The 27,799-nt window shown below is 44.7% G+C and overlaps 2 protein-coding genes across 3 annotated transcripts in view; one reads left to right on the forward strand and one right to left on the reverse strand.

Annotated features, from left to right (window-relative positions):
- Window positions 1–20,869, forward strand: part of CCM2 (CCM2 scaffold protein) — a 52,470-nt gene extending 31,601 nt beyond the window's left edge. Inside the window, exons 2-10 of the mRNA XM_060782747.2 lie at window positions 1,228–1,401; window positions 3,030–3,113; window positions 5,576–5,759; window positions 8,370–8,506; window positions 10,630–10,765; window positions 12,811–12,868; window positions 14,745–14,883; window positions 15,523–15,661; window positions 19,243–20,869. Coding sequence (XP_060638730.2) covers window positions 1,228–1,401; window positions 3,030–3,113; window positions 5,576–5,759; window positions 8,370–8,506; window positions 10,630–10,765; window positions 12,811–12,868; window positions 14,745–14,883; window positions 15,523–15,661; window positions 19,243–19,529 — 1,338 coding nt within the window. The 3' untranslated portion in view covers window positions 19,530–20,869. The remainder of the gene's footprint in view (window positions 1–1,227; window positions 1,402–3,029; window positions 3,114–5,575; window positions 5,760–8,369; window positions 8,507–10,629; window positions 10,766–12,810; window positions 12,869–14,744; window positions 14,884–15,522; window positions 15,662–19,242) is intronic.
- Window positions 20,870–27,361: 6,492 nt separating this feature from the next.
- Window positions 27,362–27,799, reverse strand: part of LOC132779071 (uncharacterized) — a 30,730-nt gene continuing 30,292 nt past the window's right edge. For both annotated transcript variants that reach the window (XM_067470431.1, XM_067470432.1), the window contains exon 9: window positions 27,362–27,547. In XM_067470431.1, coding sequence (XP_067326532.1) covers window positions 27,533–27,547 — 15 coding nt within the window. In that variant the 3' untranslated portion in view covers window positions 27,362–27,532. The remainder of the gene's footprint in view (window positions 27,548–27,799) is intronic.

Genomic DNA, 27,799 nt, shown 5'->3' on the forward strand with positions numbered 1-27,799 from the left:
CACTTGGGGCTCCTATTTACATTATTTTACCCTAATATTATTTGATTACATTTCTTATTTTACTCTATTTTTGCTTGTTGTTGTTCATTTGTTCAGTCGTTTCTGACTCTTCGTGACCTCATGGACCATCCCCCGCCAGAGCTCCCTGTCGGCCGTCACCACCCCCAGATCCTATTTTTCTTATTACATTTATTATGTTACTCTATTATTATCACATTTATTTTACTCTATTATTATTATATTTATTATTTTGCTCTCTTTATTATTATTGGAAGGAGATGTAAGCTCATTTGTTGGAATAATGGTTTAATTAGAGTTGGACAGTCTTATCTTAAATTATGGTTTTATGTAAATATTCAAAAACATTTAACCTACTGATGCCTCAATGTAATTTTATTGGTATCTATTTTTATTTTGAAATTTACCAGTAGCTCCAGCATTTCCCACCCTTGGCATATGCTCGAGTCAATATGTTCTCCCAGTGTTTTGTGCTAAAATTAGGTGTCTCGGTTTATATTTGGGTTGGCTTATACTCAAGTATATATGGTAACTAGCCTTTGCTTTCCTTGGATTCCAGAGAAATAGTCGCTAGCCCATGGGGATGTCCATAATTTATGGTGATGTTGTCTGCAAGAAATGCAGGATCCCTACAGTTTGGGGCTTGTGGGGTTGAGGTTCAAGGCAAGTAGCTTGCAATCTGTATTCTTCTCGGGGCGTGAATCTGCCCTTTGAAATTAATGTGATTTGAAACCACATTTTATGGAATCCTGGGAACTGTAGTTTTGCAAGCTCTTTAGCCTTCTCTGACAAAGAGTGCCAATCTACAGCTCCCTTGATTCCATAACATTGAGGCAGGGCAATTAAAGTAGTGTCAGAATGCATTGATTCTATACTGCAGATGCATCCTTAGTGAATCGGTCTCCTGCACCTGGCAAAGGGCCAGCAATTCATTTGGGGAAATTTATAGGAACAAGGAGAATGAGTGTTTCCAAAAAGAGAAAGAACACGGGCGAAGCGGCTGCAATTAATACAATGGTTATTAACCTCATTGCAGGTGGGGACACGGTGCTCTGTTGGACAAGTGCCCCCTTTCTGTGAAAAGCACATTGTGTCTTATTTGTGTTTCACAGTCCTTTGCTTTGGAGCAGCCGAGGTCATACTGCGGGAGCTTAAAATAAGGTAGCCATAAAGGACCCTGTAGTAACTCCGCTTCCTTCTTTCCCGCAGCCTGGAATCGTGTCCCCTTTCAAGCGTGTCTTCCTGAAGGGCGAAAAGGGACGAGATAAGAAGGCCCAGGAAAAGGTGACCGAACGGAGGCCCCTCCATACTGTACCGCTCTCCCTGCCGGACCGGGTGGAGCCCGACATCCTCCTGAATGACTACATCGAAAAGGAAGTGAAGGTAAACCTGTGGGAAGTGAAGGAACATCCACACTTGTTATATAGGGAGCAAATAGGGATAGTGTTGTAGTTCAGCCTGTGGTTGTGTCTGATGTCAATGGGGATGATGGTTTTCCTGGTCCTGAGCTTTCAAGTCCTGGCCTTGTGCAAAGGCCTGATCTTACTGAAAGGCCCAAGGTTTCTCAGCTTGAAAACAAATGGAGTGCTTCTCCTGTAGATTTGGAAGGTCACATTCCTGAAAGGGGCCCACAGCAGTCTTTTTCTCGGGAATTGTCTTCTAAGGATGAATTGTCAGGTGCAGACGTTAATGAGATAGAAGATAGAAGGCAAGACTTTTGTACACTAAGAGAACGTTCCCAAGCTCACCGAAGGTCAGTCTATTTATTAGAAAAGAGGGAAAAGAAGTCGTTATCTGGTTGTAAAAGTAGACAGAAGGTTTTCCTTTTGTTTCATGAGACAGGAAAAGCTTTATACGAGACTAGCCATCCCCTGCCACGCGTTGCTGTGGCCCAGTCTGTATATATGTGTTTTTTGTGTGTGTGTATATATGTCTTTATATGTCTGTATATATTTTTGTATCTGTGTGTGTTTGTGTATATATGTTTGTGTGTGCGTGTGCGCATATGTGTGTGTGCAGATGTGTATATATGGGTATATATTTGTGTGTATATGTGTATATGTATATTGTGTATATGTGTGTGCTTGTCTATATGCATATTTGTGTTTATATATGGGTGTATGTATGTGTGCATGTGTATATGTATATATGTGTGTATGTGTGTGTATTTGTGTGTGCTTGGGTATATATATAAGTATGAGTATGTATGTGTGTATATGTATATGAGTTTGTGTGTGTGTGTGTGTGTGGTGTATTTTTGGGGTTTTTAAGTCCGTTCTGCTGTTTTGTCCCCCCCCCCCCCTATTTTTAGGGGTGATGAACACTTGTTGGACTGTTAGGTGTATTGTGTCAAAATTTCGTGTCAATTCGTTCAGTGGTTTCTGAGTTATGCTAATCCCACAAATGAACATTACATTTTTATTTATATAGCTGGGAAAAGGATTTTAGACCAGTCTGGGCAATGTTGGAGTTTCATTAATGTATTGTTTCCAAGTGGATTTCTGGTTTCATGTTTCATGATTTGCCAGGTTCCCGTTCTATGTATTGAATCTCTATGCTTTCTTTTTCTGGATTTTGCATCCTTGGATCTTGTGTTTTAACCTTTGTACCTTGAAATTCATGGACTATCTATTCTCTCTTGTTTTGGACCATACTGTTTTTACCATTTTTATTGCTTTGCTTACATATATCCTTCAATAAACTGCTTGCTGATTTTACTGAACTGGTGTGGTGATTGAGTACAGAGGTCTTCCTGGTCTGGGATGCAACAGATGGGGGAGAGTCTGGGTGCAGGCATGGGCAAACTTGGGTCCTCCCTCCATGTGTTTTGGACTTCAACTCCCACAATTCCTAACAGCGTAGGCGGCTGAGGGGGAAAAGGAAGGGGCCTGAGGCTGTTAGGAATGGTGGGAGTTGAAGTCCAAAACACCTGGAAGAAGGGCCCAAGTTTGCCCATGCCTGATACCTGGTACCTTCACATGCTCATAACCTTCATTTCCGTTTCTCTCCAGTATTTAGGCCAGTTGACATCTGTTCCAGGGTACCTGAATCCCTCCAGCCGAACTGAAGTCCTGCATTTAATAGACAATGCAAAGGTGTGTGACAGCTCTCTGAATTCAAGTTATTCCAAATTAGGCTTGGAGTTCTGGAATAGGGAACCACTTGATAGATCAGGAATGGGCAAACCCTGGCCCAGGGCTGGGTGTGGCCCCTTGGGGTCTTTTCTCAGGCCCTCCTCCTCTCTCACCATCCTATTCTTCCTTCCTTCTCTCTTTCTTTCCTCCTTCCCTCCCTTTTTCTTCTTCCCTTCCACCCTTTTATCCTTCCTTCCCTTCCCTTCCTGCTCTCTTTCCTTCCTCATTCCCTTTCACCCTTTCACCCTTCCTTCTCTCTTTCCTTCCTCCTTTCCTCCCTCTTTCTCCTTTTCTTCCACCCTTTCATTCTTCTTTCCTTTCCTTTCTCCCTCTTTCTCCTCCCTCCCTCCCTCCCTCCCTCCCTCCCTCCCTCCCTCCCTTCTCTCTTTCCTTTATCCTTTCCACTTTCTCCTTCTCTTCCACCCTTTCATCCTTGGGCCATCTGATGGCGCAGTGGGTTAAACCCCTGTGCCGGCAGAACTGAAGACCCAACAGGTCGCAGGTTCGAATCCGGGGAGAGGCGGATGAGCTCCTTCTATCAGCTCCAGCTCCTCATGCGGGGACATAAGAGAAGCCTCCCAAAAGGATGATAAAAACATCAAAAATCATCCAGGCGTCCCCTGGGCAACGTCCTTGCAGACGGCCAATTCTCTCACACCAGAAGCAACTTGCAGTTTCTCAAGTCGCTCCTGACATGACAAAAAAAATCCTTCCTTCCTTTTCTCTTTCCTTCTTTCTTCTCACCCTCTTTCTCCTTCTCTTCCACCCTTTCATCCTTCTTTCCTTCCCTTTCCCCCTTTTTCCTTCCTTCCTTCCTTCCTTCCTTCCTTCCTTCCCCTTTTCTTTCCTTCCTTCTCTCTTTCCTTCTCTCCCACTTTCTGCTTCCCTTCCACCCTTTCATCCTTCTTTTCTTTTCTTTCTCCCTATTTCTCCCTCCTTCCTTCCTTCCTTCCTTCCTTCCCTCCCTTTTGTCTTTCCTTCCTTCATTACTCCTTCCCTCCCTCCCTCCCTCCCCTCCCTCTTTCTCCTTCCATCCTTCCCTCCCACCCTTTCATCTTTTCTTCCTTCTCTCCCTCTTTCTCCTTCTTTCCTTCTGTCTTGGTTTTCCTTCCTTCTCTTTTTCCTTTATCCTTCCCTTTCCTTCCTTTCCCCTCCTTCCTTCCTTCTCTTTCGTCTTTCCCTCTTTCTCCTACTAGTGAGGGCTATCATGTGGCCTCCAAATTAGAAAGTTTACCCATGCCTGTGATAGATAATCTTGAATGAAAATAAAGGAATTCCTCTTCCAAAGGAGAACCTGACCATTGCAGATATCACTGGTAATAGCTGGATTCAAAATGATATAGATGTATCCCTTCTCTGCGTTCTTTATCCGTCATCTTTTCCACCAAAAATTCTCAGTAGGGATTGGGAGAGGCTTGGAAAAGTTATTTTTAGCAGGGTAAATATAATTCTCAAACATGGGTGGTGGCTGGGGTTTCTGGAGGTTTTTGTCCCAAAATGACATTAAATATTATTGTTGTTGTTGTTTTAACATTTTCAAGTATCTTAAGTTATTTAAATTTATGCATGTTTAAATCTGTTTTAACAGTTTGATATTCTATTTAATGTTTGTATGTGGTGGATTTTAAATTGTCCTTTTAATGCTGTGAACCATTTTATCTCTAAGTTGAGAGATAAGCATGTGATATGTGTGTGTATACACGAGATGGGTCAAAAAGTTTTGCCTCCTGTTAAATAAAAACGTTAAGAATGAACATATAATAGCAGAATTTGCTCCTGATCCTAGCCTGAAGTGTCCTCTACACAAAACTACCGTTCAACATAGTCACCATCAATTTGTACACATTTGCGTCATTGTTTAACCCAGGCATTAAAACCATTTTGGAAAAATTCAGGGTTTTGCTTCATGACCCATGATTTTGAAGCTGTTTTTACGTCATTCAAGTTGTTGAATCTGAAACCATGTAGATTGTCTTTCAGAGGGAAATAAAAGTTAGAGCAATGAGGGCATTACTTTTTGACCCACCCTCATATATATTACAACAACAACAACATTATTTCCATGTGTCCAAGGGCTCTGACCTAATTTTGTGTCAATTTGTCCAGTGGTTTCTGAGTTAGTATAGATAGTATAGGATTTCATACAGTGGGCAAATTTCAGCCCTTCAGGTGTTTTGGACTTCAATTCCCACCATTCCTTACAGCTGGAATGGTGGGAGTTGAAGTCCAGAACACCTGGAGGACTCGAGTTTCCCATGACTGCTCTACAAAGACAATTTAATCTTCCCCAGATTTCTAATTTTACCTGTCTCAGGGGAAAAAAAGGTTTTTCTGCCTCTGGAGAAGTTGTGACTGTTCATGACTTCTCCTCCTCCTCTTCACCCCCCAAATAACCCCCTTACTCTTTTTTTGGGACCCTTCAGCGGGCGCATCAGCTTCCAGGGCAGCTGACCCAGGAGCACGATGCCGTGATCAGCCTCTCCGCTTACAATGTGAAGCTGGTGTGGCGCGACGGTGAAGACATCATCCTCAGGGTCCCCATCCACGACATCGCCTCAGTCTCCTACATCCGGGACGACTCCCTGCACTTGGTGGTCTTGAAAACAGGTAGGCCCGAACCAGCAGGAGTGGGTGTCTTCTCCGAAAGAGTTGGAGAAATGGGGGTTGAGGGGTGGGAAGAGTGCAGGCAGAAGACCTCATGCTCACCCTCCAGGGTGTTGCACTCCAGGCCAGGAAAGCCCTCTGACTTTAAACACCACACAGCTGAGTAGAAATGCAAGCAGTTTATTGAAGATATTTTAAAAGCAGTAGCAGTAAAAAGCAATCCATAAAAAAATAGGTAAATCCAATTAGGTGAAAAGATAAGTAGAAACAAATAGTCCAGGAAATTAGTTCATCAGAGTTCATGAAAAACGAATACTGAAACTTCCAAGGTAAAACCCCAAAACTTGAATCATGAATCAAACAAGGCACTTAGCACATGAATCTATCCAATGCAAGGCTACCAGGGACCTGGGAAGAAGTCTTGACTCAATTCCAATGTTGCTTCGTCTGGCTACAGATTCTGTACTTGGCACTTTTATCCCCTAATCTACCCAATATCCTAAGTGGCCAGGAATGAATTTTGTTTCAGCCTTGACTGTTATCAATCTCTCTCTCACTCTGGCAGAACGCCCGAGGGATTGGTTTGTTTGCCTGTGCTGACTGAAAATATGCCTTCTATCTACTGGCTCATAAATTTCTGCAGCTGGGCCAGGTGCCAAGCTTTTCTCAGGCTCAAAGTTCTGGGAATTCTCTAGTAGCAATTCAGGGCCTCTTCCAGGGAACATTCCATCATCCCAAATCCTTCAGGAACATTCTCATCAGAAAAGTCACTTTGAACAGGAATCCCATTGTCATTCTCTGCATCTAGAGCAACCTCGTCATTAGAAACATCATTAGATACATGAACCTCATTGTCACTCCCAACATCCAGAGTATCCTGATCATTAGACATAATCACAGGCTGAACTCCAACACAGGGATGGATAGATAGATAGATAGATAGATAGATAGATAGATAGATAAGGGTGTGCATTACATTCTCTAATAGGGTAATATTTGGGGGAAGATGCTTCAGGAGATGCACCTGGAGCTTCTATTTGAGGGACGTCATCTGTAATTTAATTATCATTATTTATTTGTTTGTTTGTTTGTTTGCAATATTGATATTCCGCCCTTCTCACCCCGCAGGTGACTCAGAGTGGATTACAATGCACATATACATGGCAAACATTCAATGCCATAGACACACAACATATATAGACAGACACACAGACGCTCTTTAACATTCCAGCTATTTAATGAGGGTATTCTGGCCACCAGGGGAGCTGTCGCTTCACCGTCCATTTGTGACACTGTTGAAATTCTTCCTCATTCTTTGTATGCTTGCTGGAGATTTTTATTGCCTCCTCACATAAGCAGTACCTAAATTTCCTATTTGACAGATACAACTGTCTTTTGGGCTGCAAAGGTCGACAGCAAACCACACAAATTGGTCGGAAGCTCGCTCCGACCTGGGCTGGCTTTGAACTCATGACCTTTTGGTCAATAGTGATCTTAATGCAGCTGACTCCCAGCCAGCTGTGCTCAATGCTATATACTCCTGGGATTTGTAGTTTGATGAGGTATCCACACTCTTTGGCAGAGAAGGCTCAAGGTCTTGCAGAAGTCCAGCCCCCATTAATCCATAGCTTTTGAACCAAGGCAGTTAATGTGGATTCCTTCTGCAGCATAGATGCACCCCAAGATTTTCTTTTCCATTGCTGAAAGCTTTGGTGTCCCAACACAATTGTTTTTAAAGAAGGAACGCTAAGCAGAAAGCAACTATAAGCCCCATTTTCCTACTTCCAACAGACCTCACAACCTCTGAGGATGCTTGCCATAAATGCAGGCGAAACGTCAGGAGAGAATGCTTCTAGAACATGCCCATATAGCCCGAAAAACCTACAACAACCCAGAAAGCAACTGTATTGGGCATATTACAAAGTGTGCACCTTTTGCTGCTGCTCATTGCATTAATCAGAAAATACTTTTTTGGGGTTCAGGGTTTTGGAAATGGAGGTGCGCATTAGATTTGATGACGCATTAGACTTGAGTAAATATGGGTATATCTTTTTATTTTCTAAAATACCATTAAACCAGGTATGGGCAAACTCCGCCCCTCTGGATGTTTTGGACTCCCAACTCCCACAATTCCTGGCCTCAGGCCCTTTCCTTTTCCCCCTCAGCCGCTTAAGCTGCTGAGGGGAAAAAGGAATGGACCTGAGGCCAGAAATTGTGGGAGTTGGAGTCCAAAACATCCGGAGAGCCAAAGTTTGCCCATGCCTGCATTAGACCCAAGTTCTTCCGAATACATGGTGAAAACACCCTCCACGCCTTCTAGAAAGCATTTTCTATTTTGTTTCTTGTTCTTGCAAAAACAAAAACACACGTACAAAAAACCCCAAACAATTTCTTGGTTATTTCCTGTTGGGAAAATAGGCATCTCTGTTTAAAGTTGTCCAAGGGGGTCCCAAAAATGTGAGAAAATGGTACATGCTGTAAAGCGCAATATGTGTGGCTGCTTTTGGAGTTGAGTTGCATTGGTTTGAGCTTTTCCCCAACTGGGTCAAAGGTGGGGTGATGCAGCCTCTGCCTTGCTTCCTGGTTCCACTCACGGCCTCTGGTTTCTCTCAGCTCAGGACCCCGGGATTTCCCCCAGCCAGAGCCTTTGTGCCGAAAGCGCCAAGGGGCTGGCGACCGGGTCGCTCTCGGAGAGCGGGGTGGTCCCCGTGGAGGCCTGCTGCCTGGTGGTCCTGGCCACAGAGAGCAAGGTGAGACACTCCGACCTCGGCGGTCGGGCTTCCTTCAAACATGCCTGCCTTCATGTGTTTGCATCAAAGCATCTTGCCATGCAACGTATATTGTCTCCCCCCATGCAGCCACAGTATTTATTTATTGATTGATTTAGAGCTTTGATAACCCGGTCTTCTCAACCTCCGAAGAGGGACTCAGGCCGGCTAAGAACAGGAAATTCATATACAAATCAGCTAAAACATAATAACATCATAGTACATTAATACATTACAATACATTAAATACAGATCAAATAATTACATAAATCCAAGTCGTCAAGGTAATCACAAATTCATCATCATCATCTGCCCGTGTGGTCAACAGTTATTGACTCAATCATCATTCTGAGAATGCTATGTCCCAAAACCAAGATTTTACCAGCTTTCTGAAAGTCAGGAGGGAAGAGGCAGATCTGATCTCCATCAGGAGAGAGTTCCAAAGCCGAGGGGGCCACCACCGAGAAGGCCCTGTCCCTCGTCCCCACCAGACGCGATTGCGAAGGTGGTGGGACCGAGAGCAGGGCCCCTCCAGAAGATCTTAACAACCAGTTCCTAGAATCTACCCACCAGCACATGCTGAGTGGGATGTTTTGGGTCTGAAAATGTGCCCATAGGTCAATATTAGGCAGAGCTACCTGGCTGTAACTACACCCCTAAATTTTTAATAATAAATAATAAATAATAATAATAACAGACCAGCAAGTGACAATCACTCATAAAATCTCCCCCAAAACAGTGGAAAGGACTTAACCCCCCCCCCCCCCCAAAAGCTAAATGATGAAAAACTAAATGACAATACAGAAAAAAAGGGAAGGAAAAGGGAGGGAAGGAAGGAAAAGGGAGGGAAGGAAGGAAGGAGAGAAGGAAAGGAAGGAAAGAGGGAGCGAAGGAAGGAGGGAAAGAAGGAAAGAAAGCGGGAGAGAAGGAAAGAGAGAAAGAAGGAAGGAAAGACAGAAGGAAGGAAGGAAAGAGGTAGAGAAGGAAGAAAGGAGAGGAAAAAAGGGAAAGAAAAAGGGAGGGAAGGAAGGAAGGGGAGAAAAAAATAAGAGAAAGAGGGAGAGAAAGAAAGAAGGAAGGAAAGAAGGAAGGAAAGAGGTAGAGAAAGGAGAAGGGAAAAAAGGGGGGAGAAAGGAAAGAGGAAGAGAAGGAAGGAAGGAGAGAAGGAAAGAAAATAAGGGAAGGAAGGCAAGAGGGAGCGAAGGAAGGAGCGAAAGAAGGAAAGAAAGAGGAAGAGAAGGAAAGAGAGAAAGAAGGAAGGAAGGGGAGAAAAAAATAGAGAAAGAGGGAGAGAAAGAAAGAAGGAAGGAAAGAGAAGGAAGGAAAGAGGTAGAGAAAGGAGAAGGAAAAAAGGGGAGAGAAAGGAAAGGTAGAGAAGGAAGGAAGGAGAGAAGGAAAGAAAATAAGGGAAGGAAGGAAAGAGGGAGCGAAGGAAGGAGTGAAAGAAGGAAAGAAAGAGGAAGAGAAGGAAAGAGAAAGAAGAAAGGAGAGGAAAAAAGGGAAAGAAAAAGGGAGGGAAGGAAGGAAAGACAGAAGGAAGGAAAGTAGTAGAGAAGGAAAAAAGGAGAGGAAAAAGGGAAGGAAGGAAAGAGTGAGGGAAGGAAGGAGAGAAAGAAAGAAAGAAAGGAGGGAAGGAAGGAAGGAAGGAAGGAAGGAAGGAAGGAAGGAAGGAGAAAAAGAAAAAAGAGAAAGAGAGAGGGAATATTGGCCACAGCAACGCGTGGCGGGTACAGCTAGTTCCCAATATAGAATAGAATAGAATAACTTTATTGTTACTGTAAGTCATTCAATAAATTCAAATGCCATCCTCAATCACATATATGTACAAATTACAAAACAAAACATCAATTCTTCCGCATTCTAATCGCTGTTGCACATCCCTTTATGTCACATCAGTGTGAATCTAGGGAGTTCAATATAGTCACAGATGTAGGATAAAAGCTCTCTCTCTCTCTCTGCCTATTTGTTCTTGTCTTTATTATCCTGTGCTGTCTGCCAGAAGAAGAGACCAGTGTCTTAACTGGTTGGGACTGGGGAGCGTGCATCTTGAGGAAGCCCTCTCCCTGCCCTTGACTCTTCCTTCCGCCTGCTCCCTCCATCTCTAGGGCTCCGCAGAGGAACTCTGCTCCCTCCTCAGCCAAGTCTTCCATATTGTTTACACGGAGTCCACCATTGACTTCCTCGACAGAGCAATATTCGATGGGGCCTCCACACCAACCCGGCACCTGTCTCTGCACAGTGGTAAGAGATGCTGCTCTTGGAAGGGATTGTCGGGTGAAAAGAAACAATATCCTAGGCTGGGAAACCCTATTTGGACTACGAAGGCTAGTTCTGTGTGTATGTTTCCAAATCACATGCTATCCATGGATGTCATAGGGTCTTCTTAGGCAAAGAAGACTCAACAGGTAGCTTTGCCGGTTCCTTCCTACCTGACATTCCCTGCCATCCTCCTGGGTTTGGGGAAGGTTTCTCTTTGTGCTGGCTGGGGGATTCTGGGAATGACAGTCCAAATAGACCCCTTTTCTCCTGACTTGGGGGTTCTTGTCAGAAATATTCAAAATTAACTGTGTATTTCTGATTACAAAAGTGTGAATCAAGCACTGAAAGAGTTTTAGTAGGCCGAAGCCTGTTAAGAGTCAGTGGGCCAAAGCTAGTGTCATTCTGAGGAGTGTGAGGTAAACCTCAGTGTGAGAGAAGTCTCTTGGTGTGAGAGATCTCTCAGTGGGAGAATAGGCTTCATTGTTAGCAGGCCTGATTGTGAGGTAGGCCTCAGTATGAGACAGCCTTGTGGGTGAAATAAAGTGAAGTGAAGTGATTGTGAGGTAGACCTCAGTATGAGACAGCCTTGTGGGTGAAATAAAGTGAAGTGAAGTGAAACTCCAGTGTATAAAGGCCGCTGTGTGTAAAAAGCAACTGTGTTAAGCTCCTGTGTAACTTCAGTGTGAGAGGAGCCGCCCCCAAGGAGACGTAGGCCTCATTGTTAGTACGCCTGATTGTGAGGTAGGCCTCAATATGAGACAGCTGTGTGGGTGAAGCTCCAGTGTATAAAGGCCACTGTGTGTTAAAAGCAACTGTGTTAAGCTCCTGTGTAACTTCAGTGTGAGAGGAGCCGCCCCCAAGAAGCAGGCCTCATTGTTAATAGGTCTGATTGTGAGGTAGGCCTCAGTATGAGACAGCCTTGTGGGTGAAGCTCCAGTGTATAAAGGCAGCTGTGTGTTAAAAGCATCTGTGTTAAGCTCCTGTGTAACTTCAGTGTGAGAGGAGCCACCCCCAAGGAGACGTAGGCCTCATTGTGAGTACGCCTGATTGTGAGGTAGGCCTCAGTATGAGACAGCCTTGTGGGTGAAGCTCCAGTGTATAAAGGCAGCTGTGTGTTAAAAGCATCTGTGTTAAGCTCCTGTGTAACTTCAGTGTGAGAGGAGCCACCCCCAAGGAGACGTAGGCCTCATTGTGAGTACGCCTGATTGTGAGGTAGGCCTCAGTATGAGACAGCCTTGTGGGTGAAGCTCCAGTGTATAAAGGCCGCTGTGTGAAAAAAGCAACTGTGTTAAGCTCCTGTGTAACTTCAGTGTGAGAGGAGCCGCCCCCAAGGAGACGTAGGCCTTATTGTGAGGTAGGCCTCAGTATGAGACAGCCTTGTGGGTGAAGCTCCAGTGTATAAAGGCAGCTGTGTGTTAAAAGCATCTGTGTTAAGCTCCTGTGTAACTTCAGTGTGAGAGGAGCCACCCCCAAGGAGACGTAGGCCTCATTGTGAGTACGCCTGATTGTGAGGTAGGCCTCAGTATGAGACAGCCTTGTGGGTGAAGCTCCAGTGTATAAAGGCCGCTGTGTGAAAAAAGCAACTGTGTTAAGCTCCTGTGTAACTTAAGTGTGAGAGGAGCCACCCCCAAGGAGACATAGGCCTCATTGTTAATATGCCTGATTGAGAGGTAGGCCTCAGTATGAGACAGCCGTGTGGGTGAAACTCCCAACTGCGGGTGTCCAGCTGTTTGGCCCTTCAACTCCCAGAATCCTTGACAATTGAACAAGCTCGTTAGGGCTCCTGGGAGGCCCAGACAGCTGGAGGACCACAGTTTGAGTTAAACCTTGGTTAAACCTTTGTGCCGGCTGAACTGCTGACCTGAACTGCTTAAGTGGCTGAATGGGAAAAGGAAAGGGCCTGAGGCTGTTAGGAATGGTGGGAGTTGAAGTCCGTAGTACTTGGAGGAGGGCCAAAGCTGTCTGAACTTCCCATGCTTCCAAAGTAGCCATCTGTGACTGCTCTCCTCTCCCACGTTCCCTTGCAGATGACTCTTCGACAAAAGTGGACATTAAAGATTCCTATGAAACAGAAGCAAGCACTTTGTGAGTAGGCTAAAAGCACTGAAGACTCGTGGGTGGCGGGAACATTGTTGTGTTGGTCTCTGCACACTAGATTAATGGATCCACAGGACAGTCGTCCCTCCCTATTTGCAGAGTTTACTTTTGGGGATTTGATTATGTAGCCCAACAACAACAACAAAACACTCTTGGTGTCTTGGGTTTTAGCCCCATTCCTGGGGTTCCTTGGGGCTCTGATTCAGAAGAGTGGATTGAATAGACCGTATCAGCTTGATATAAACATCATAGGGCAGGATATAAACATCATAGAATCACAGAGTTGGAAGAAACCTCATGGGCCATCCAGTCCAACCCCTTTCTGCCAAGAAGCAGGAATATTGCATTCAAAGCACCCCTGACAGATGGCCATCCAGCCTCTGCTTCAAAGCCTCCAAAGAAAGAGCCTCCACCACACTTTGGAGCAGAGAGTTCCACTGCTGAACAGCTCTCACAGTCAGGAAGTTCTTCCTCATCTTCAGGTGGAATCTCCTTTCTTGCAGTTTGAAGCCATTTGTTGTGACTCAGCTGGCATCACAGAGTGAGGGTGTCAATGATTCTGATAGGAATGATGAGATTCAGAGTCAGATGCAAAACAAGGATGTGCCTGTGTTAGATGAGGAAGACCAGGATCAGGGGGCAGGAGTTCAGTTCTTTCCCACAGCAAGGGTTGACGATGGGGAAAGTGAAACTCCTGAGACTGATGAAGGAATTAGGATTGTTCTCTGCTCGTCTTGTGGGCACAAGGGAGAGAGCCTTCTTCTCTGTGCCTCCCCGACTTTGGAACTCATTACCCGGAGAGATCAGGAAAACCCCTTCTCTAGAAACGTTCAAAAAGAACCTTAAAACCCGGATCTCCCGCTGCGCCTTTGGCGAGAAGGTGCACAATATGACACCATTGCACCTCTCAACGCTTTTCCCTCTGGAATACACGCCCTCCAAATGTATTCAATCCAATTAGGAAGTTCTTCCTAATGTTCAGATGGAATCTCCTTTCCTGTAGCTTGAAGCCATGGCTCCATTGCGTCCTAGTCTCCAGGGCAGCAGAAAACAAATTCACTCCCTCCTCCTTATTTATTATTTATTTATTTACCTTACTTATATACCGCTGTTCTCAGCCCAAAGGCAACTCACAGCAGTTCACAACAAGAGACAGCAGAATCCAATGTTACAGTATAAAAGCAGTTATCAACTTAATACAATTGCACAATTAATAAACAATAATCAATTAACAATTACTACAATAGCCATTCACTATCGTCTCATCATCAGAACATGATCCAGATTCGTCATCCAATGATCCATTCCAGTGTTCATTAACCAATCATTGCACTCATTATTCGAACACCTGCTCGAACAGCCAGGTCTTCACTTTTTTTGCGGAATATCATTAGAAATGGTGCTAGTCTAATGTCGGTAGGAAGGGCGTTCCACAGCCGAGGAGCCACCACCGAGAAGGCCCTATCTCTCGTCCCCGCCAGACGTGCTTGAGAAGCAGGCGGGATCGAGAGCAGGGCCTCCCCGTGACTTCCTTGTGACTTCCCTTCACATATTTATACATGGTCCTCATCCTGTCTCCTCTCAGCCTTCTCTTCTGAAGGCTAAACATGCCCAGTTCCCTAAGCCGCTCCTCATAGGGCTTGTTCTCCAGACCCTTGATCATTTTAGTCGCCCTCTTCCTCTGGACACATTCCAGCTTGTCAATATCTCTCTTCAATTGTGGTGCCCAGAATTGGACACAATATTCCAGGTGTCGTAAATAAAAAGTTTCATATCTATATCAGGCATGGGCAAACTTTGGCTCTTCAGGTTGACCCTTGGTCCTGCCAAGGTGACCTCTGGGCCTCTCCTCCTCCCTTTGCAGTTCTTTCCCCGAATCCTTGGAGACGGGTGGCAACTCTCCTTCCTCCTTCTCGGCCCTGCCTTCTCCCAACAACAAGACGGCCAGCGAAAGTGAGCTGAGCACCACCGCCACCGAGCTGCTCCAAGACTACATGATGACGGTAGGGATGGGGAGAACCCTTTAGTGCAGTGGTTCTCAACCTGGGGTCCCCAGATGTTTTTGGGGAAATCCCAGCCAGTTTACCAGCTGTTAGGATTTCTGGGAGTTGAAGGCCAAAAACACCTGGGGACCCCAGGTTGAGAACCACTGTTTTAGTGGCTTTTGAAATCTATTTCAATCTCTTCAGAGCCCATTGGAACTGTTGCTGCAGGGCAATTCTGGCCCTAACAGGTTGTTTTGCACGGAAGAATATTGCGGGAACGGTCTTTTAATGAATGTTTATGTGTGTTTGTAATTTTATGCCTTAAAAATCCACAACATGGAAATATCAACATAGAATTGAACTTACAAGTCAATTAAAATACCTTAAAACACTGAAAAATTGTTGATCAAAGATAGCCTTGTGTAACATGGGGGGGGGGGGACAGAAATTGGCATTATGTTTTCCTTTTAGAATCATGGAATCATAGAATCAGAGAGTTGGAAGAGACCTCCTGGGCCATCCAGTCCAACCCCATTCTGCCAAGAAGCAGGAATATTGCATTCAAATCACCCCTGACAGATGGCCAGTACTATCCTCTTGGTGATGGAGTCACTCCCAATCCAGATGGGATTCACTTCCGTCTCTGCTTCCTCCTAGTTACGAACAAAGCTCTCCTCTCACGAGATCCAGCAGTTTGCGATGCTTTTGCACGAATATCGCAACGGGGCGTCTGTGCACGAGTTCTGCGTCAACCTGCGGCAGCTCTACGGGGACAGCCGGAAATTCCTTCTCTTGGGTGAGTGCTGCTGCCCCTTGTCTGGGGGGCAGAGATGGGCTTGCGGGTGGAAGGGGTGTTGAACAGGCAGAACCACAAGGGAGGGAGTGAGGGAGGCCGCCCTTTGAGACCATTCCCTTCTCAGATTGTGACGCAGCTGGCTGAGTGTCAGCTGCATTAAGATCACTCTGACCAAAAAGGTCATGAGTTCGAAGCCAGTCCGGGTTGGAGTGGGTTTCCAACCAATTGTGTGTAGCCTGTTGTCGACCTTTGCAACTCGAAAGACAGTTGCATCTGTCAAGTAGGAAAATTAGGTACCACCTTAAAGTGTGGGGAGGCTAAATTAACTGATTTATGAGGCCATAAAGAAGACTCCAGCAAAAGCATTCCAGCGGGTAAGCATGCGGGGAATGCGGAAGTGCTTCATCAGCATCGCAGATGGACGAGGAAAGCAACAGCTCCCCTGGCAGCCAGGAAAAAAAAGTTAAATAGCCTCTGTCTATGTCTGTATATGTTTGTGTGTCAAAAATTGGCATTGAATGTTTGCCATATATGTGTACACTGTAATCCGCCCTGAGTCCCCTGCGGGGTGAGAAGAGCGGAATATAAATGCTGTAAATAAATAAAATAAATAAATAAACAGACAAAAGTGCATTAGACTGAGTGGAACTATCGGTCCGTGAGGCCTTTGACTCAGACTGCCACCAACTTTGAACCCTATATACCAGGCATGGGCCAACTTGTGCCCTCCCTCCCTACAGGTGTTTTGGACTTCAACTCCCATAATTCCTAGCAGCCTACCGGGTATTAGGAATTGTGGGAGTTGAAGTCCAAACCTCCAGGAGGGAGGGAGGGCCCAAAAATAATCATGAAAATATTCACAAAAATGTTCTCAAAACTATTCAGAAAAATATTCTTGAAAGTACACAAAAATAATCACAAAAATATTCGCGAAAATATGCACAAGATTAATTACAATGTTTGCAAAAAATATTCACAGAAATATTCCCAAAATAATCACAATATTCACAAAAATAATCATAAAATAGTCACAAAAATCATGAAAATATTCAAAATAATCTCTTCACAAAATTATTCAGCAAAAATAATCACAAAAATAATTATAAAAATTGGCAAAAATATTCTCATAAAATATATACAATTTTTTTGCATGAAATATATACACAAAAAAATTCACAAAAATGTTCTCAAAACTATTCAGAAAAATATTCTTGAAAGTACACAAAAATAATCACAAAAATATTTGTGAAAATATGCACAAGAATAATTACAATGTTTGCAAAAAATATTCACAGAAATATTCCCAAAATAATCATAAAAATATTCACAAAAATAATGAAAATAGTCAAAATGATCTATTCACAAAATTATTTGGCAAAAATATTCATGAAAGTAATCATAAAAATATTGACAAAATAATTAATATTCACAAAACATTGGCAAAAATATTCTCATCAAATATATACAATTTTTTTGCATAAAATATATACACAAAAAAATTCACAAAATTATTTTCAAAATTATTTGCAAAAATAAATTCCCAAAAATAATCATGAAAATATTCACAAAAAGTATTCCTGAATAATTGAATGACTCTTTGGCATCTCTTTCAACTGTATGATTCAATGCGCTTCTCTATTCAAAATTAGTATATCAGTATACTATATTCAATCAATAGTATATTCCTATTGATTGAATTGGCATTCCCCCCAGAAAGCTTTGTGTTCCCCTGGCTCCCCCTTGTGGCCAGATGTATGTACTTTGTGGCGTATGTGGCTGAGGGGGGAAAGAATGAGACCTGAGGCTGTTAGGAATTGTGAGAGTTGAAGTCCAAAGCACCTGGAGGGAGGGGCAAAATTGGCCCATGCATGATTTAGCAGGAAGCATGATGTTCTGTTGTGTTGTCCTTCATTTCTTTGTCTTCCCGGTCCATCTCCGAGCCCAATTCAAAGTGCTGGTTTTGACCTATAACGCTTTATACCAGTGGTTCTCAACCTGAGGTCCCCAGATGTTTTTGGCCTACAACTCCCAGAAATCCTAACAGCTGGGATTTCTGGGAGTTGTAGGCCAAAAACATCTGGGGACCCCAGGTTGAGAACCACTGCTCTACATGGTTCTGGCCCAGTTTACTTGTCCGAATGCATCTGCCCCTTCATCCCACCTCGTAATTTAAGATCATCCGGGGAGGCCCTGCTCTCGCTCCTGTCAACAGCGCAAATGAATCTGGCGGGGACGAGGAGCAGGGCCTTCTCGGCTGTGGCCCCTCGCCTATGGAACACACTCCCAAAGGAGATAAGATCTACTCCCTCGCTCCTGACTTTTAGGAAAAAAATAAAATCTTGATTCTGGGACCAGGCCTTCGGACAATAGATCTATGCAGCTTTTAGTAGGACAATGTTGCATCCCAGAACAGGAAACGAGACCATAAGATTAAATCCACCACACTGGACTGTAGGAGAAACAATCCTTTTTTATTGATGAAAAATTGGTTACAAAAGAAAGGTAAATGCAAAGTCAAAAAACCACAATAGAAACACAGCAGACAGGAAAATCTCTGAACTTGAGAAAAATTCCAAAAATCACAATACAAGAACCAGGAACCTGTTAGCCTCTCGCTAACCATGTACTTGAAAACTAGAAGCCTCTGGGATTACCGGCCATGGAACACAGGAATTCTGCCAAGGCACAGCTACAGTCCAAAACGTTGCTTGATCTAACAAGACATCCGGAAGGAGGCCCCTTAAACCAAAGAAACTATTCCTTGAAACGCCCCATGACTTTGAAGCCTGGGCCTGTCTCTCCTGTAATCTATTTGACCTTCGTAGAAACTGTGAATCACTCCTGTCTCTAGCTATCTGTTCTCTTCGGTGCTCATTAAAAAAACCCAGGTGGAGAGTTATCACGGCTGGATTCCAAAACATTTTCATCCGGCTGTTCAGTTTCACTTTCCTCGCCACTGACCTCAACATCAACAACAGTTTCAACACTGTCAGGGAGAGCTTGCTCAGTTGGAAATACAATCAGAGAATCAGGTTCGCACAGAGATTGGGGCTGGGGCTCAGGTTCATACAGATCAGGCTGAACCCCAACAGACAAGGACTGGAATGGTGACTCGACTGTTGAGATTGTTTTATGGTTTTAATCATTGTTTTGACATTTGGTGATGGTTTTACTATTGTAGTTGTACAGCATTGAATTTCTCTCCAAATACCTATCCTTGTTATATGTCACATTGTCATGCCCAGCATTTTTTAAAGTTTAATTATTACATTTGGCCCTGCCATAGGTTTTTAATGTGTCGTGGTGTCACTGTTATGGTTTATTGCTTTGTTTATGAGTTATTTATTGTCTGTATTGCTGTTGTTGCTGTTTTTACTGATGTATTTGGGCTCGGCCTCTTGTAAGCCGCACTGAGTCCTTCGGGAGATGATAGCGGGGTATAAATAAAGGTTTATTATTATTATTATTATTATTATTATTAAACCGCTTTCAGTCCCCCTCGGGGTGAGAAAAGCGCTATATAAATACTGTAAATATATAATTAATTCCCCACCTCCCTCTTTGTGTCCCTCCCCCAACAGGCCTTAGACCGTTCATCCCCGAAAAGGACAGCCAATACTTTGAGAACTTCCTGGAGACCATTGGGGTGAAGGACGGCCGGGGCATCATCACAGACAGCTTCGGCCGGTACCGGCGGACGCTGAGCTCCGCCTCGGCCTCCACCACCAACGGCAACAACAACGGGGCGGCGGGGAGTTCGGACGACCAGTCGGTGCCCTCGGAGGGGGACGAATGGGACCGGATGATCTCGGACATCAGCAACGACATCGAGGCCCTCGGCTGCAGCATGGACCACGACTCCTCCTGAAGCGGGGCAGCGGCGGAGAAGAGGAGGGGCAGCGGAGGAGAGGAGCGGCGGAGGATAGGAGCGGCGGTGGAGGGTAGGAGTGGCAGCGGTGAAGAGAGGCAGGCTGCTCCGTAACTCGCTCCCGCTCTTCTTCCCTTGTTACATAATCGAAGCCAAAAGGGTGGATTGGATGACCTCGAGACACCCCACCTCCCATCTTTGCCAATAGCTCAGTTCGCTGCCCAGCGGTCTCTTCTCTTCTGCAAAGGGATAGAGAGGGCCTCGTTCTGCCAACGAAGAGGGACCGGACCAGGCCGCCAGGTGAATCCGCCTGGGACCGTCTTCCTCTTGCTTTGCCAAAGGGCTGAGTTGTTGGAGAAGCCATGAATGCATATGAGAGGGAGAGAGTGGGGACGATGGGTCTTGCTGCCCACAAGACCCCGACCAGCCAACTTGACCGTTTTGCACATGACATTTCTGACCATTTCCCCTCCCTTCCCCCCAATGTTTTTTACATGAAGTTTATCACAATGTGAATAACTTAAAAAATCTTGCAAGTGTTTGTCGCAACATTTCGGACTGAAACCAGAAGGTGGCCTTGGTTGTGAAGCTGGGCCTCTGGGGTCGAAGGGAGGGGGGGGGGCAGCCTCCTTCGCCCCGACTCTGGCCAACTGACCTTTGTGTTTTGTAATTTTATTTCCCCTCCTTAGCCTTGGATTGATCGCCTGCTTGACGTGCCATTTCCTTCTGGCTCCCGTTAGCCGTGCCATCCTCCTCCTCCTTGTCTCAGCCAGGTAGCCCAACAAACCCCAAGCGCAGGTAGGGCCAGGTAGCATCTCCTTCTCCTATTTAAACGACACACATACCTCCACTTTTTGTGTTATTTTATACGGAGCACGGTTTGATGCTACCGTTTTTCCTCGAGGCATTCCTAGAAGTTTGGGGTCTGGAGGGAGGTTTTTTGGGGCATCAGTGAGGGTTTTTTTCCCCTTTCTCTCTGCCAAAAATATCCCCCAAGAGACCCTTGAGCTGGATATCAGGGGTCTGCGTCTTCAGTCGAGGGAAGACCCGGGTTTCTTCCGCCTTTGCTTTGGGCATTCAGAGTCCTCCTCTGGACCGAATCTGTGGCTCTTCAGACAGAAGAGCGGAGCGCAAGTGAAAGAGTGGGTTGGCCTTTTGAGTGGTGTGTTGCTGTTGCTGTTTTTTTAAGGGGCGAGGAGTGGAAGAACTATATACATAATGTATATGTGTTGTATATATTATACATATAAATGCACAGTTATTTTTGTATGTGTACTTCATGCCGCCACAATGTCTGCTGGCTACTATAAACTGACCTGTAGGCTATTTTAGCTCTTTGACTTGCGAGTACTCCATGTGTCTTCTTTTTATTTCGGCAACAACAAGCATTGGGTGCATTCTCCTTTTTGCAACAGAAAGAGAGTTCGAATCAGTTTACCTTTCAGCCCAGTGTGCCTCAGTCTATGAGAAGGCCTCACGGCGTGAAGTAGGCCTTTGTGAGACAAGCCTCTGTGTGAGGTAGGTCTTAGTCTGTGAGACACAAGCCTCTGTGTGAGGTAGGCCTTAGTCTGTGAGATAAGCCTCTGTGAGGTAGACCTTCATCTGTGAGACAAGCCTCTGTGTGAGGTAGACCTTCATTTGTGAGACAAGTCTCTGTGTGAAGTAGGCCTTAGTCTGTGAGACAAGCCTCTGTAAGGTAAGCCTTAGTTTGTGAGACAAGCCTCTGTGTGCAGTAGGCCTTAGTCTGTGAGGCAAGCCTCTGTGTGAGGTAGGCCTTAGTCTGTGAGGCAAGCCACTGTGTGAGGTAGGCCTTGGTCTGTGAGACAGGCCTCTGTGTGAGATAGGCCTTAGTCTGTGAGACAAGCCTCTGTGTGAGGTAGGCCTTAATCTGTGAGACAAGCCTCTGTGTGAGGTAGACCTTTGTTTGTGAGACAAGCCTCTGTGTGCAGTAGGCCTTAGTCTGTGAGACAAGCCTCTGTGTGAAATAGGCCTTAGTCTGTGAGACAAGCCTCTGTGTGAGGTAAGCCTTAGTTTGTGAGAAGTCTTCCCAAACCAAGGCAGAGGTGAATCCTTATTCTCCCTTCTCTGCAATCTATGGAGATTGGAGCCTAGCAGAGCTTGGGAAATCCCACACCCAGCATGCCAGACCACTTCCGTTCCCTCTCCTCTTCCCCTTTGCCATTCTACTCCAGGTCCTTTTAGCTCCTGGAGAAGGTGTAAGACCCTCAATGTTTGATGAAGTTGGGTTCCTACTTCCCTGCTCTCCCAATGTGGCCTGTTTAACTACCTCTGAATGTTTACCTATCTCTGGGAGGGTTCATACTCCATTTTGGAGATTTCTAGAGCACGGCCGGGCAACCTTGAGATTCTCCAACCCTTGTCCAACCAACCCATGCTGGGTTTTTCTATTGGCCAGCCAGGGCAACCAGCATTATAGAGAGCAGGTAAAAGCTCTTGGGTGAGTGGGCTTATTAGCAAAAGACCCTCCTTATAAATGTACAGCAGCGTGACCCAGCACCAGGAGCCCAAAGTGACAAAAAGAACAAACACAAAGACCAATGTTATCTCTTCCTTTTGAGGCTTTATTTGTAGTAAAATAATATGGTTGCACAATTTACAACAACAAGGTTCCCATAACACAAAGTTCTTTATACTTCCTTCTTTGCTTCCACGCTGGACTTCTTTATCATGCAGATAAACAGCTTCGCTCTCACAGAGCCTCCTCTCACACCAAACTTACTCAGGAGCTTCACATAGCTTTACACCAAGGCCTTCAACCTGGGGCGTCTCTCACCAAAGCTTCTCAAAACTGGCCTTCTCATACTCTTGAGGACTTCTCACAGAATAAGGCCTACCTCATACAGAGGCTTGTCTCACAAACTCTTTTTTTTTTCTTAAGCAATCCCTTATAGCCCAAGGATGATGACCCTCCAAGTGTAGTGTCTTGACGGTGGGTCTGTAGGTGGCTGTGGAGCCCTATTCTTGATCCGTATGTTCTTGCAGACTAAGGCCTACTTCACACAGAGGCTTGTCTCACAAACTCTTTTTTTTTCTTAAGTAATCCCATATAGCCCAAGGATGATGGTTCTCCAAGTGTAGTGTCTTGGCAGTGGCTCCGTAGGTAGCTGTGGAGCCTTTCTTGATCCGCATGTTCTCACAGACTAAGGCCTACCTCACACAGAGGCTTGTCTCACAAGCTCTTTTTTTTCTTAAGTAATCCCTTATATCCCAAGGATGATGGTTCTCCAAGTGTAGTGTCTTGACGGTGGGTCCGTAGGTGGCTGTGGAGCCCTATTCTTGATCTGCATGTTCTCACAGAATAAGGCCTACTTCACACAGAGGATTGTCTCACAAACTCTTTTTTTTTAAAGTAATCCCTTATAGCCCAAAGATGATGATCCTCCAAGTGTAGTGTCTTGATGGTGGGTCCGTAGGTGGTTGTGGAGCCCTATTCTTGATCCACATGTTCTCACAGACTAAGGCCTACTTCACACAGAGGCTTGTCTCACAATTTTTTTTCTTAAGTAATCCCTTATAGCCCAAGGATGATTGTTCTCCAAGTGTAGTGTCTTGTTGGTGGCTATAGAGCCCTATCCTTGATCCACATGTTCTCACAAACTAAGGCCTACCTCACACTGTGAGGCCTTCTCACAGACAGAGACCTTTCTCCCACTGAGGCAAACTAACACAGAAGCCTCCTAAACTGCAGACACACCTACTTATATAGAACTGCAGCTTTTGCTGAGTCATTGCATCCATTTAACACTTTCAGGCTTGACTCACATTTTTGTAAACAAAAATACCTTGTTAATTGTTAATATTTCTGACAAAAACAAATGAAAGAACATACATCAAAAAACAGAAGCACCCATCCAAACAGGTATTATTTTGTCACCTCTACTTCATGGGTTTTGGTTTCCAACGGAAAAATGCAATATTATGGAGACAGAACAGCCTTTGCCACAAAATAATGTGGCCTCCATTGCTGCTCCTAATGCAGCTGAACCTGATACCTTGCAGAATCCTCAAAGAACTAGACCGATGGCGGATTCTTTATTATGAAGAACTGTCATGCAATTCTTCTGCCAATCTAGCAGTTCAAAAACATGCAAATGTGAGCAGATCAATAGGTACCGCTCCAGCGGGAAGTAATGATGCTCCATGCAGTCCTGTCAGTGGCCACATGACCTTGGAGGTGTCTATGGACAATGCTGGCTCTTTGGCTTAGAAACGGAGATGAGCATCAGAGTCCCAGTCGGACACAACTGGACTTAATGCCATGGGAAAACCTTTGTTGCAACTCAGAGTAAGCTTCACCTTGCATCCAAACACCACCACACAAGAGCTGTAGTTTTATAGTTTATTGAGGAAAAAATCCAAGTCAAAATAAAGAATAAGCATTGCAAAGTTCCAAAGATTTAGGTTAAATGTAGAATATACTTCCAAAGATCTTCAGGTAAAAACAAGAGGCACAATCCTATAGGCAAAGTTCAAAACAGAGTCCAAGGTACAAGCAATAAAACAATTGCCCCAAGAATCACAATGCAAGAAATCCCAAGCGTGCTGCTTTCCAGGCTAAGGTTATTATTTATTATTATTATTTATTTACTTTATTTGTATACTGCTCTTCTCAGCCATTAGGCGACTCAGAGCGGTTATTCCATGAAGCTTTCAGGCTAATAAGCTACATTGAACTGACACTTTCCCTTAGTTTGCAAGAAGCCTAAATACCTTTCTAACATGAAAACATGCTCTCACCAACATGAAAGCATTGCGATGACCTTGGCCTGAGCTGGCTTCTCGTCTGCCAGCCAGGCGAGAACTCCGCCTGACACGCAAATCAAGACGAGCCTGCCGGGTCAGGTCACTATCAAGGCTTTCTGCACTTTCAGTATCAGCGTGGGAAGGAGGCAAAAGCCTCCCCACCTGTTCACTATCTCCTTCGTTAAAATTCTTTTCTTCTGAGAACCGCTGTGTTGTTGACTCTGCACTGTCTGTGGGAGCCTCAGAAAAAGACCTAGAAGCAGGCCCAGAGATCTGAGGCACAGAAAAAAAGCCAGGAATCTGAATCCCATCCTCCTCATCAGGGAACATCTCAGCCACAACAACCTTTATCTTTTGGGAGCCACTTGGAATTTTACTGATGCTTCCAAAACCCAAAGGCTACATTGCCCGGTGGGTGGGCATGATGGGGGTTGTAGTCCAAGCTGTATGAAGAGGCAGGAGCCGGATCTCTGAGTATATGCCCAGCATGCCTGTCTACTTCCTCCTTTCTCCAGCTCTGAGAAGACGTGCCTCACAATGTCTCCAAAGCAACACTTTGGCACCACTCTTTATGGCCCTTTTCTTCCTCCAATTCTCTCATACTACATCTCCCTCCCTCCCTTCTTTTCTTTCCTTCTTCCCTTGCTTTCCCTCATACACCTTCCCCCTCTTCTTTTTTATTTATTTATTTACGAGATTTATATGCCACTCTTCTCACCCCGAAGGGGACTCAGAGCGGCTTACAAGGTATATATACATACAGTTTATTATATTATCAACATAGTACAATATCCGTTTAAATATTACTATATTATACTGTACCATTATATTGTAATATTATTAGTAATATTACATGTAATATAAATCTATAATTATAATATATTATTAGTATCTAATACATTACATTATAATAAATATTATATATATATACACACACACACACAAAATATATTTATTATTAGCATAGCACAAGAGAAGATGAAACTGTCCCCTGGCCCCCTCTTTCTTTCGTTCGTTCTTTCTTTTTTTTTTTTCCTTCCTTCCTTCCTTCCTTCCTTCCTTCCTTCCTTCCTTCCTTCCTTCCTTCCTTCCTTCTTTCCTTGCTCCCTCCCTCCCTCCCTCCCTCCCTCCTTTCTTTCTTTGTCTTCTTTTTCTTCCCTCCTTTCCTTCATCCTTCTTTCTTCCCTTCCCTTCTCTGACTTTCTTTCTCTTTCCTTTGCTTCCCTCCCCTCCCCTTATTCCTTTTTCTTTCCCTTCTTCCCTTCCCTTCCTTCTTTTTCTCTCTCCTTCCTTTCTTCCCTCCTTTTCCTTTCCTTCCCTTCGTTCTCCCATCGTTCACCCATCATTCTTTTCTTCTTCGTGGTGTCTGTGAAATAGCACATATGGTGTTTCTTGCGTCTGCGCACTCGGTTTTAGAATCTTCTAGAAAGCTCTTTGATAAAAAATGGCGGGAGCCCTTCCCACACTCCCCGTCTATATAAATAAAAATGTGATGATGTTCGTTTGTGGGTTTAGCAGAACTCAAAAACCACTGGACAAATTGACACCAAATTTGGACACAAGGCACCTAACAATCCAATGTATGTGCTTCACGAAAAAAAAATGATTTTGTCATTTGGGAGTTGTAGTTGCTGGGATTTATAGTTCACTTACAATCAAAGAGCATGGAATTGAACCAAACTTGGCACACAGTTCTCCCATGACCAACAGAAAATACTGGAAGGGTTTGGTGGGCAGTGTCCTTTGGTTTTGGAGTTGTAGCTCACCTACATCCAGAGATCACTGTGGACACAAACAATGATGGATCTGGACCAAACTCTACACGAATGCTCAATATGCCCAAATGTGAACACTGGTGGAGTTTGGGGAAAATAGAATCTTGACATTTGGGAGTTGTAGTTGCTGGGATTTATAGTTCACCTACAATTACAGAGCATTCTGAACCCCACCAACGATAGAATTGGGCCAAACCTCCCACACAGAACCCCCATGTGGGCCACAGCAACGCGTGACAGGGGACTGCTAGTCACTCATAAAAACACTAGAAGACACAGCAGAAAAGACTTTAAAAGCCAAAAAACAAAAGTTACACATGCGTAAAACCACATTTATATATAATATATGCTGATATAATATATTGTATGTATATATATCTTGTAAGCCGCTCTGAATCCCCTTCGGGGTGAGAAGTGTGGCCTATAAATGTCCTAAATAAATAAAATAAACACACATATACACAAATATATACACGCACATTTACACACAAAACACATTTACACAGACTGAGCCATAGCAACGCATGGCAGGGGACGGCTTGTATAGTATATAGCCAGTGAGAAGGGCTACTGCCTCAGTTTCTCTGCCGCGAGTAGCAGCTTGAAGGACCAAGGCATTACAACAGCCGGGAGGTGCAAATTTCACAGATCATCACTCGACAGTTACAGGTAAGCAACCATTCCTTCCTTCCTTGTCCTCCTTTTCCTTCCTTCTCCCTCTCCCTTCCCTTCTTTCCCTTCTTTTTCTATTTCTTTCCTCCTTGCTCCTCCATTCCTTTCCCAGTCACATGATAGAAGGCCACTTCACCCAGCCACAGCCAATCTACTTCAATCCTCTTCTCTGGGTATGAATGGGGTGCCCATCCTTTAGCTCAAACCTCTCAATTATTTTAACTTGGATCATGATGGATTTGTGGGCCAAGTTTGGTCCAGATCCATCAAGCCATGGAGAAGCCTTTGTGGTACAAACCTACCTACCAACCAACCATCATACATACATTCATTAAGTTTTATATATATAGAGATAGAGATGCAGGCAGAAAATGATGCATTCCCAGTTGACATGTTCCTACCTAGAAATGGTAATGGAAATGTTGGACAACTCTCTCCCTGTCCTTAGTACTCTTTGCCTGGGAAGAACGTCCTAATCCTTGGCATCAGGGTCCTACTCCTTCTCAAGGGCTTCTATTTGGGGTGGAAGTGTGGTGACAATCCCATCCCTTCCTTACAAGGTGAAACTGCATAAGAACCACCCAACCCACGTTCCCCAAACAGAAGACTCTGGCGCCAGGCTGTGGTTCAAGTGAATATACCGTTTATTGAGCAGCATTATCAATGCAGAAGAGTTGGGACTAAGTATTGGCCATCCTAACATAACAACAGCTGTATTGGAGATGGGCAACGGGGCGTCTATACAGGAGGAGCGGGCAGAGGCTGGGTGGTGGGGAAGCCCTCCAACCGTCGCTACATGGTCAGCTCCTGCAAGGAAGGAAGACAGGTCAGGAGGGCCAAAGGGAGGAAAATGCCCATCCTCCAATGTTGGTCCTCCAGGAGTTTTGGACTTCCGTTCCCACTTCGGCCAATGCTCAGAGATCCTGGGACCTGAAGTCCAAAACACCTGGGGGACCAGAGTTTGGGGTTCATTGCTCTAAAGAGTTCCTGTGCCCAGAAGTGAAGATCTAGGTTCTCCTACATTGGTTCTCCAAGGACTTCAGCTTCGACATCCCTAGC

This window comes from Anolis sagrei, chromosome 6, assembly GCF_037176765.1.
Source record: "Anolis sagrei isolate rAnoSag1 chromosome 6, rAnoSag1.mat, whole genome shotgun sequence".
NCBI classification, from domain to species: domain Eukaryota; kingdom Metazoa; phylum Chordata; class Lepidosauria; order Squamata; family Dactyloidae; genus Anolis; species Anolis sagrei.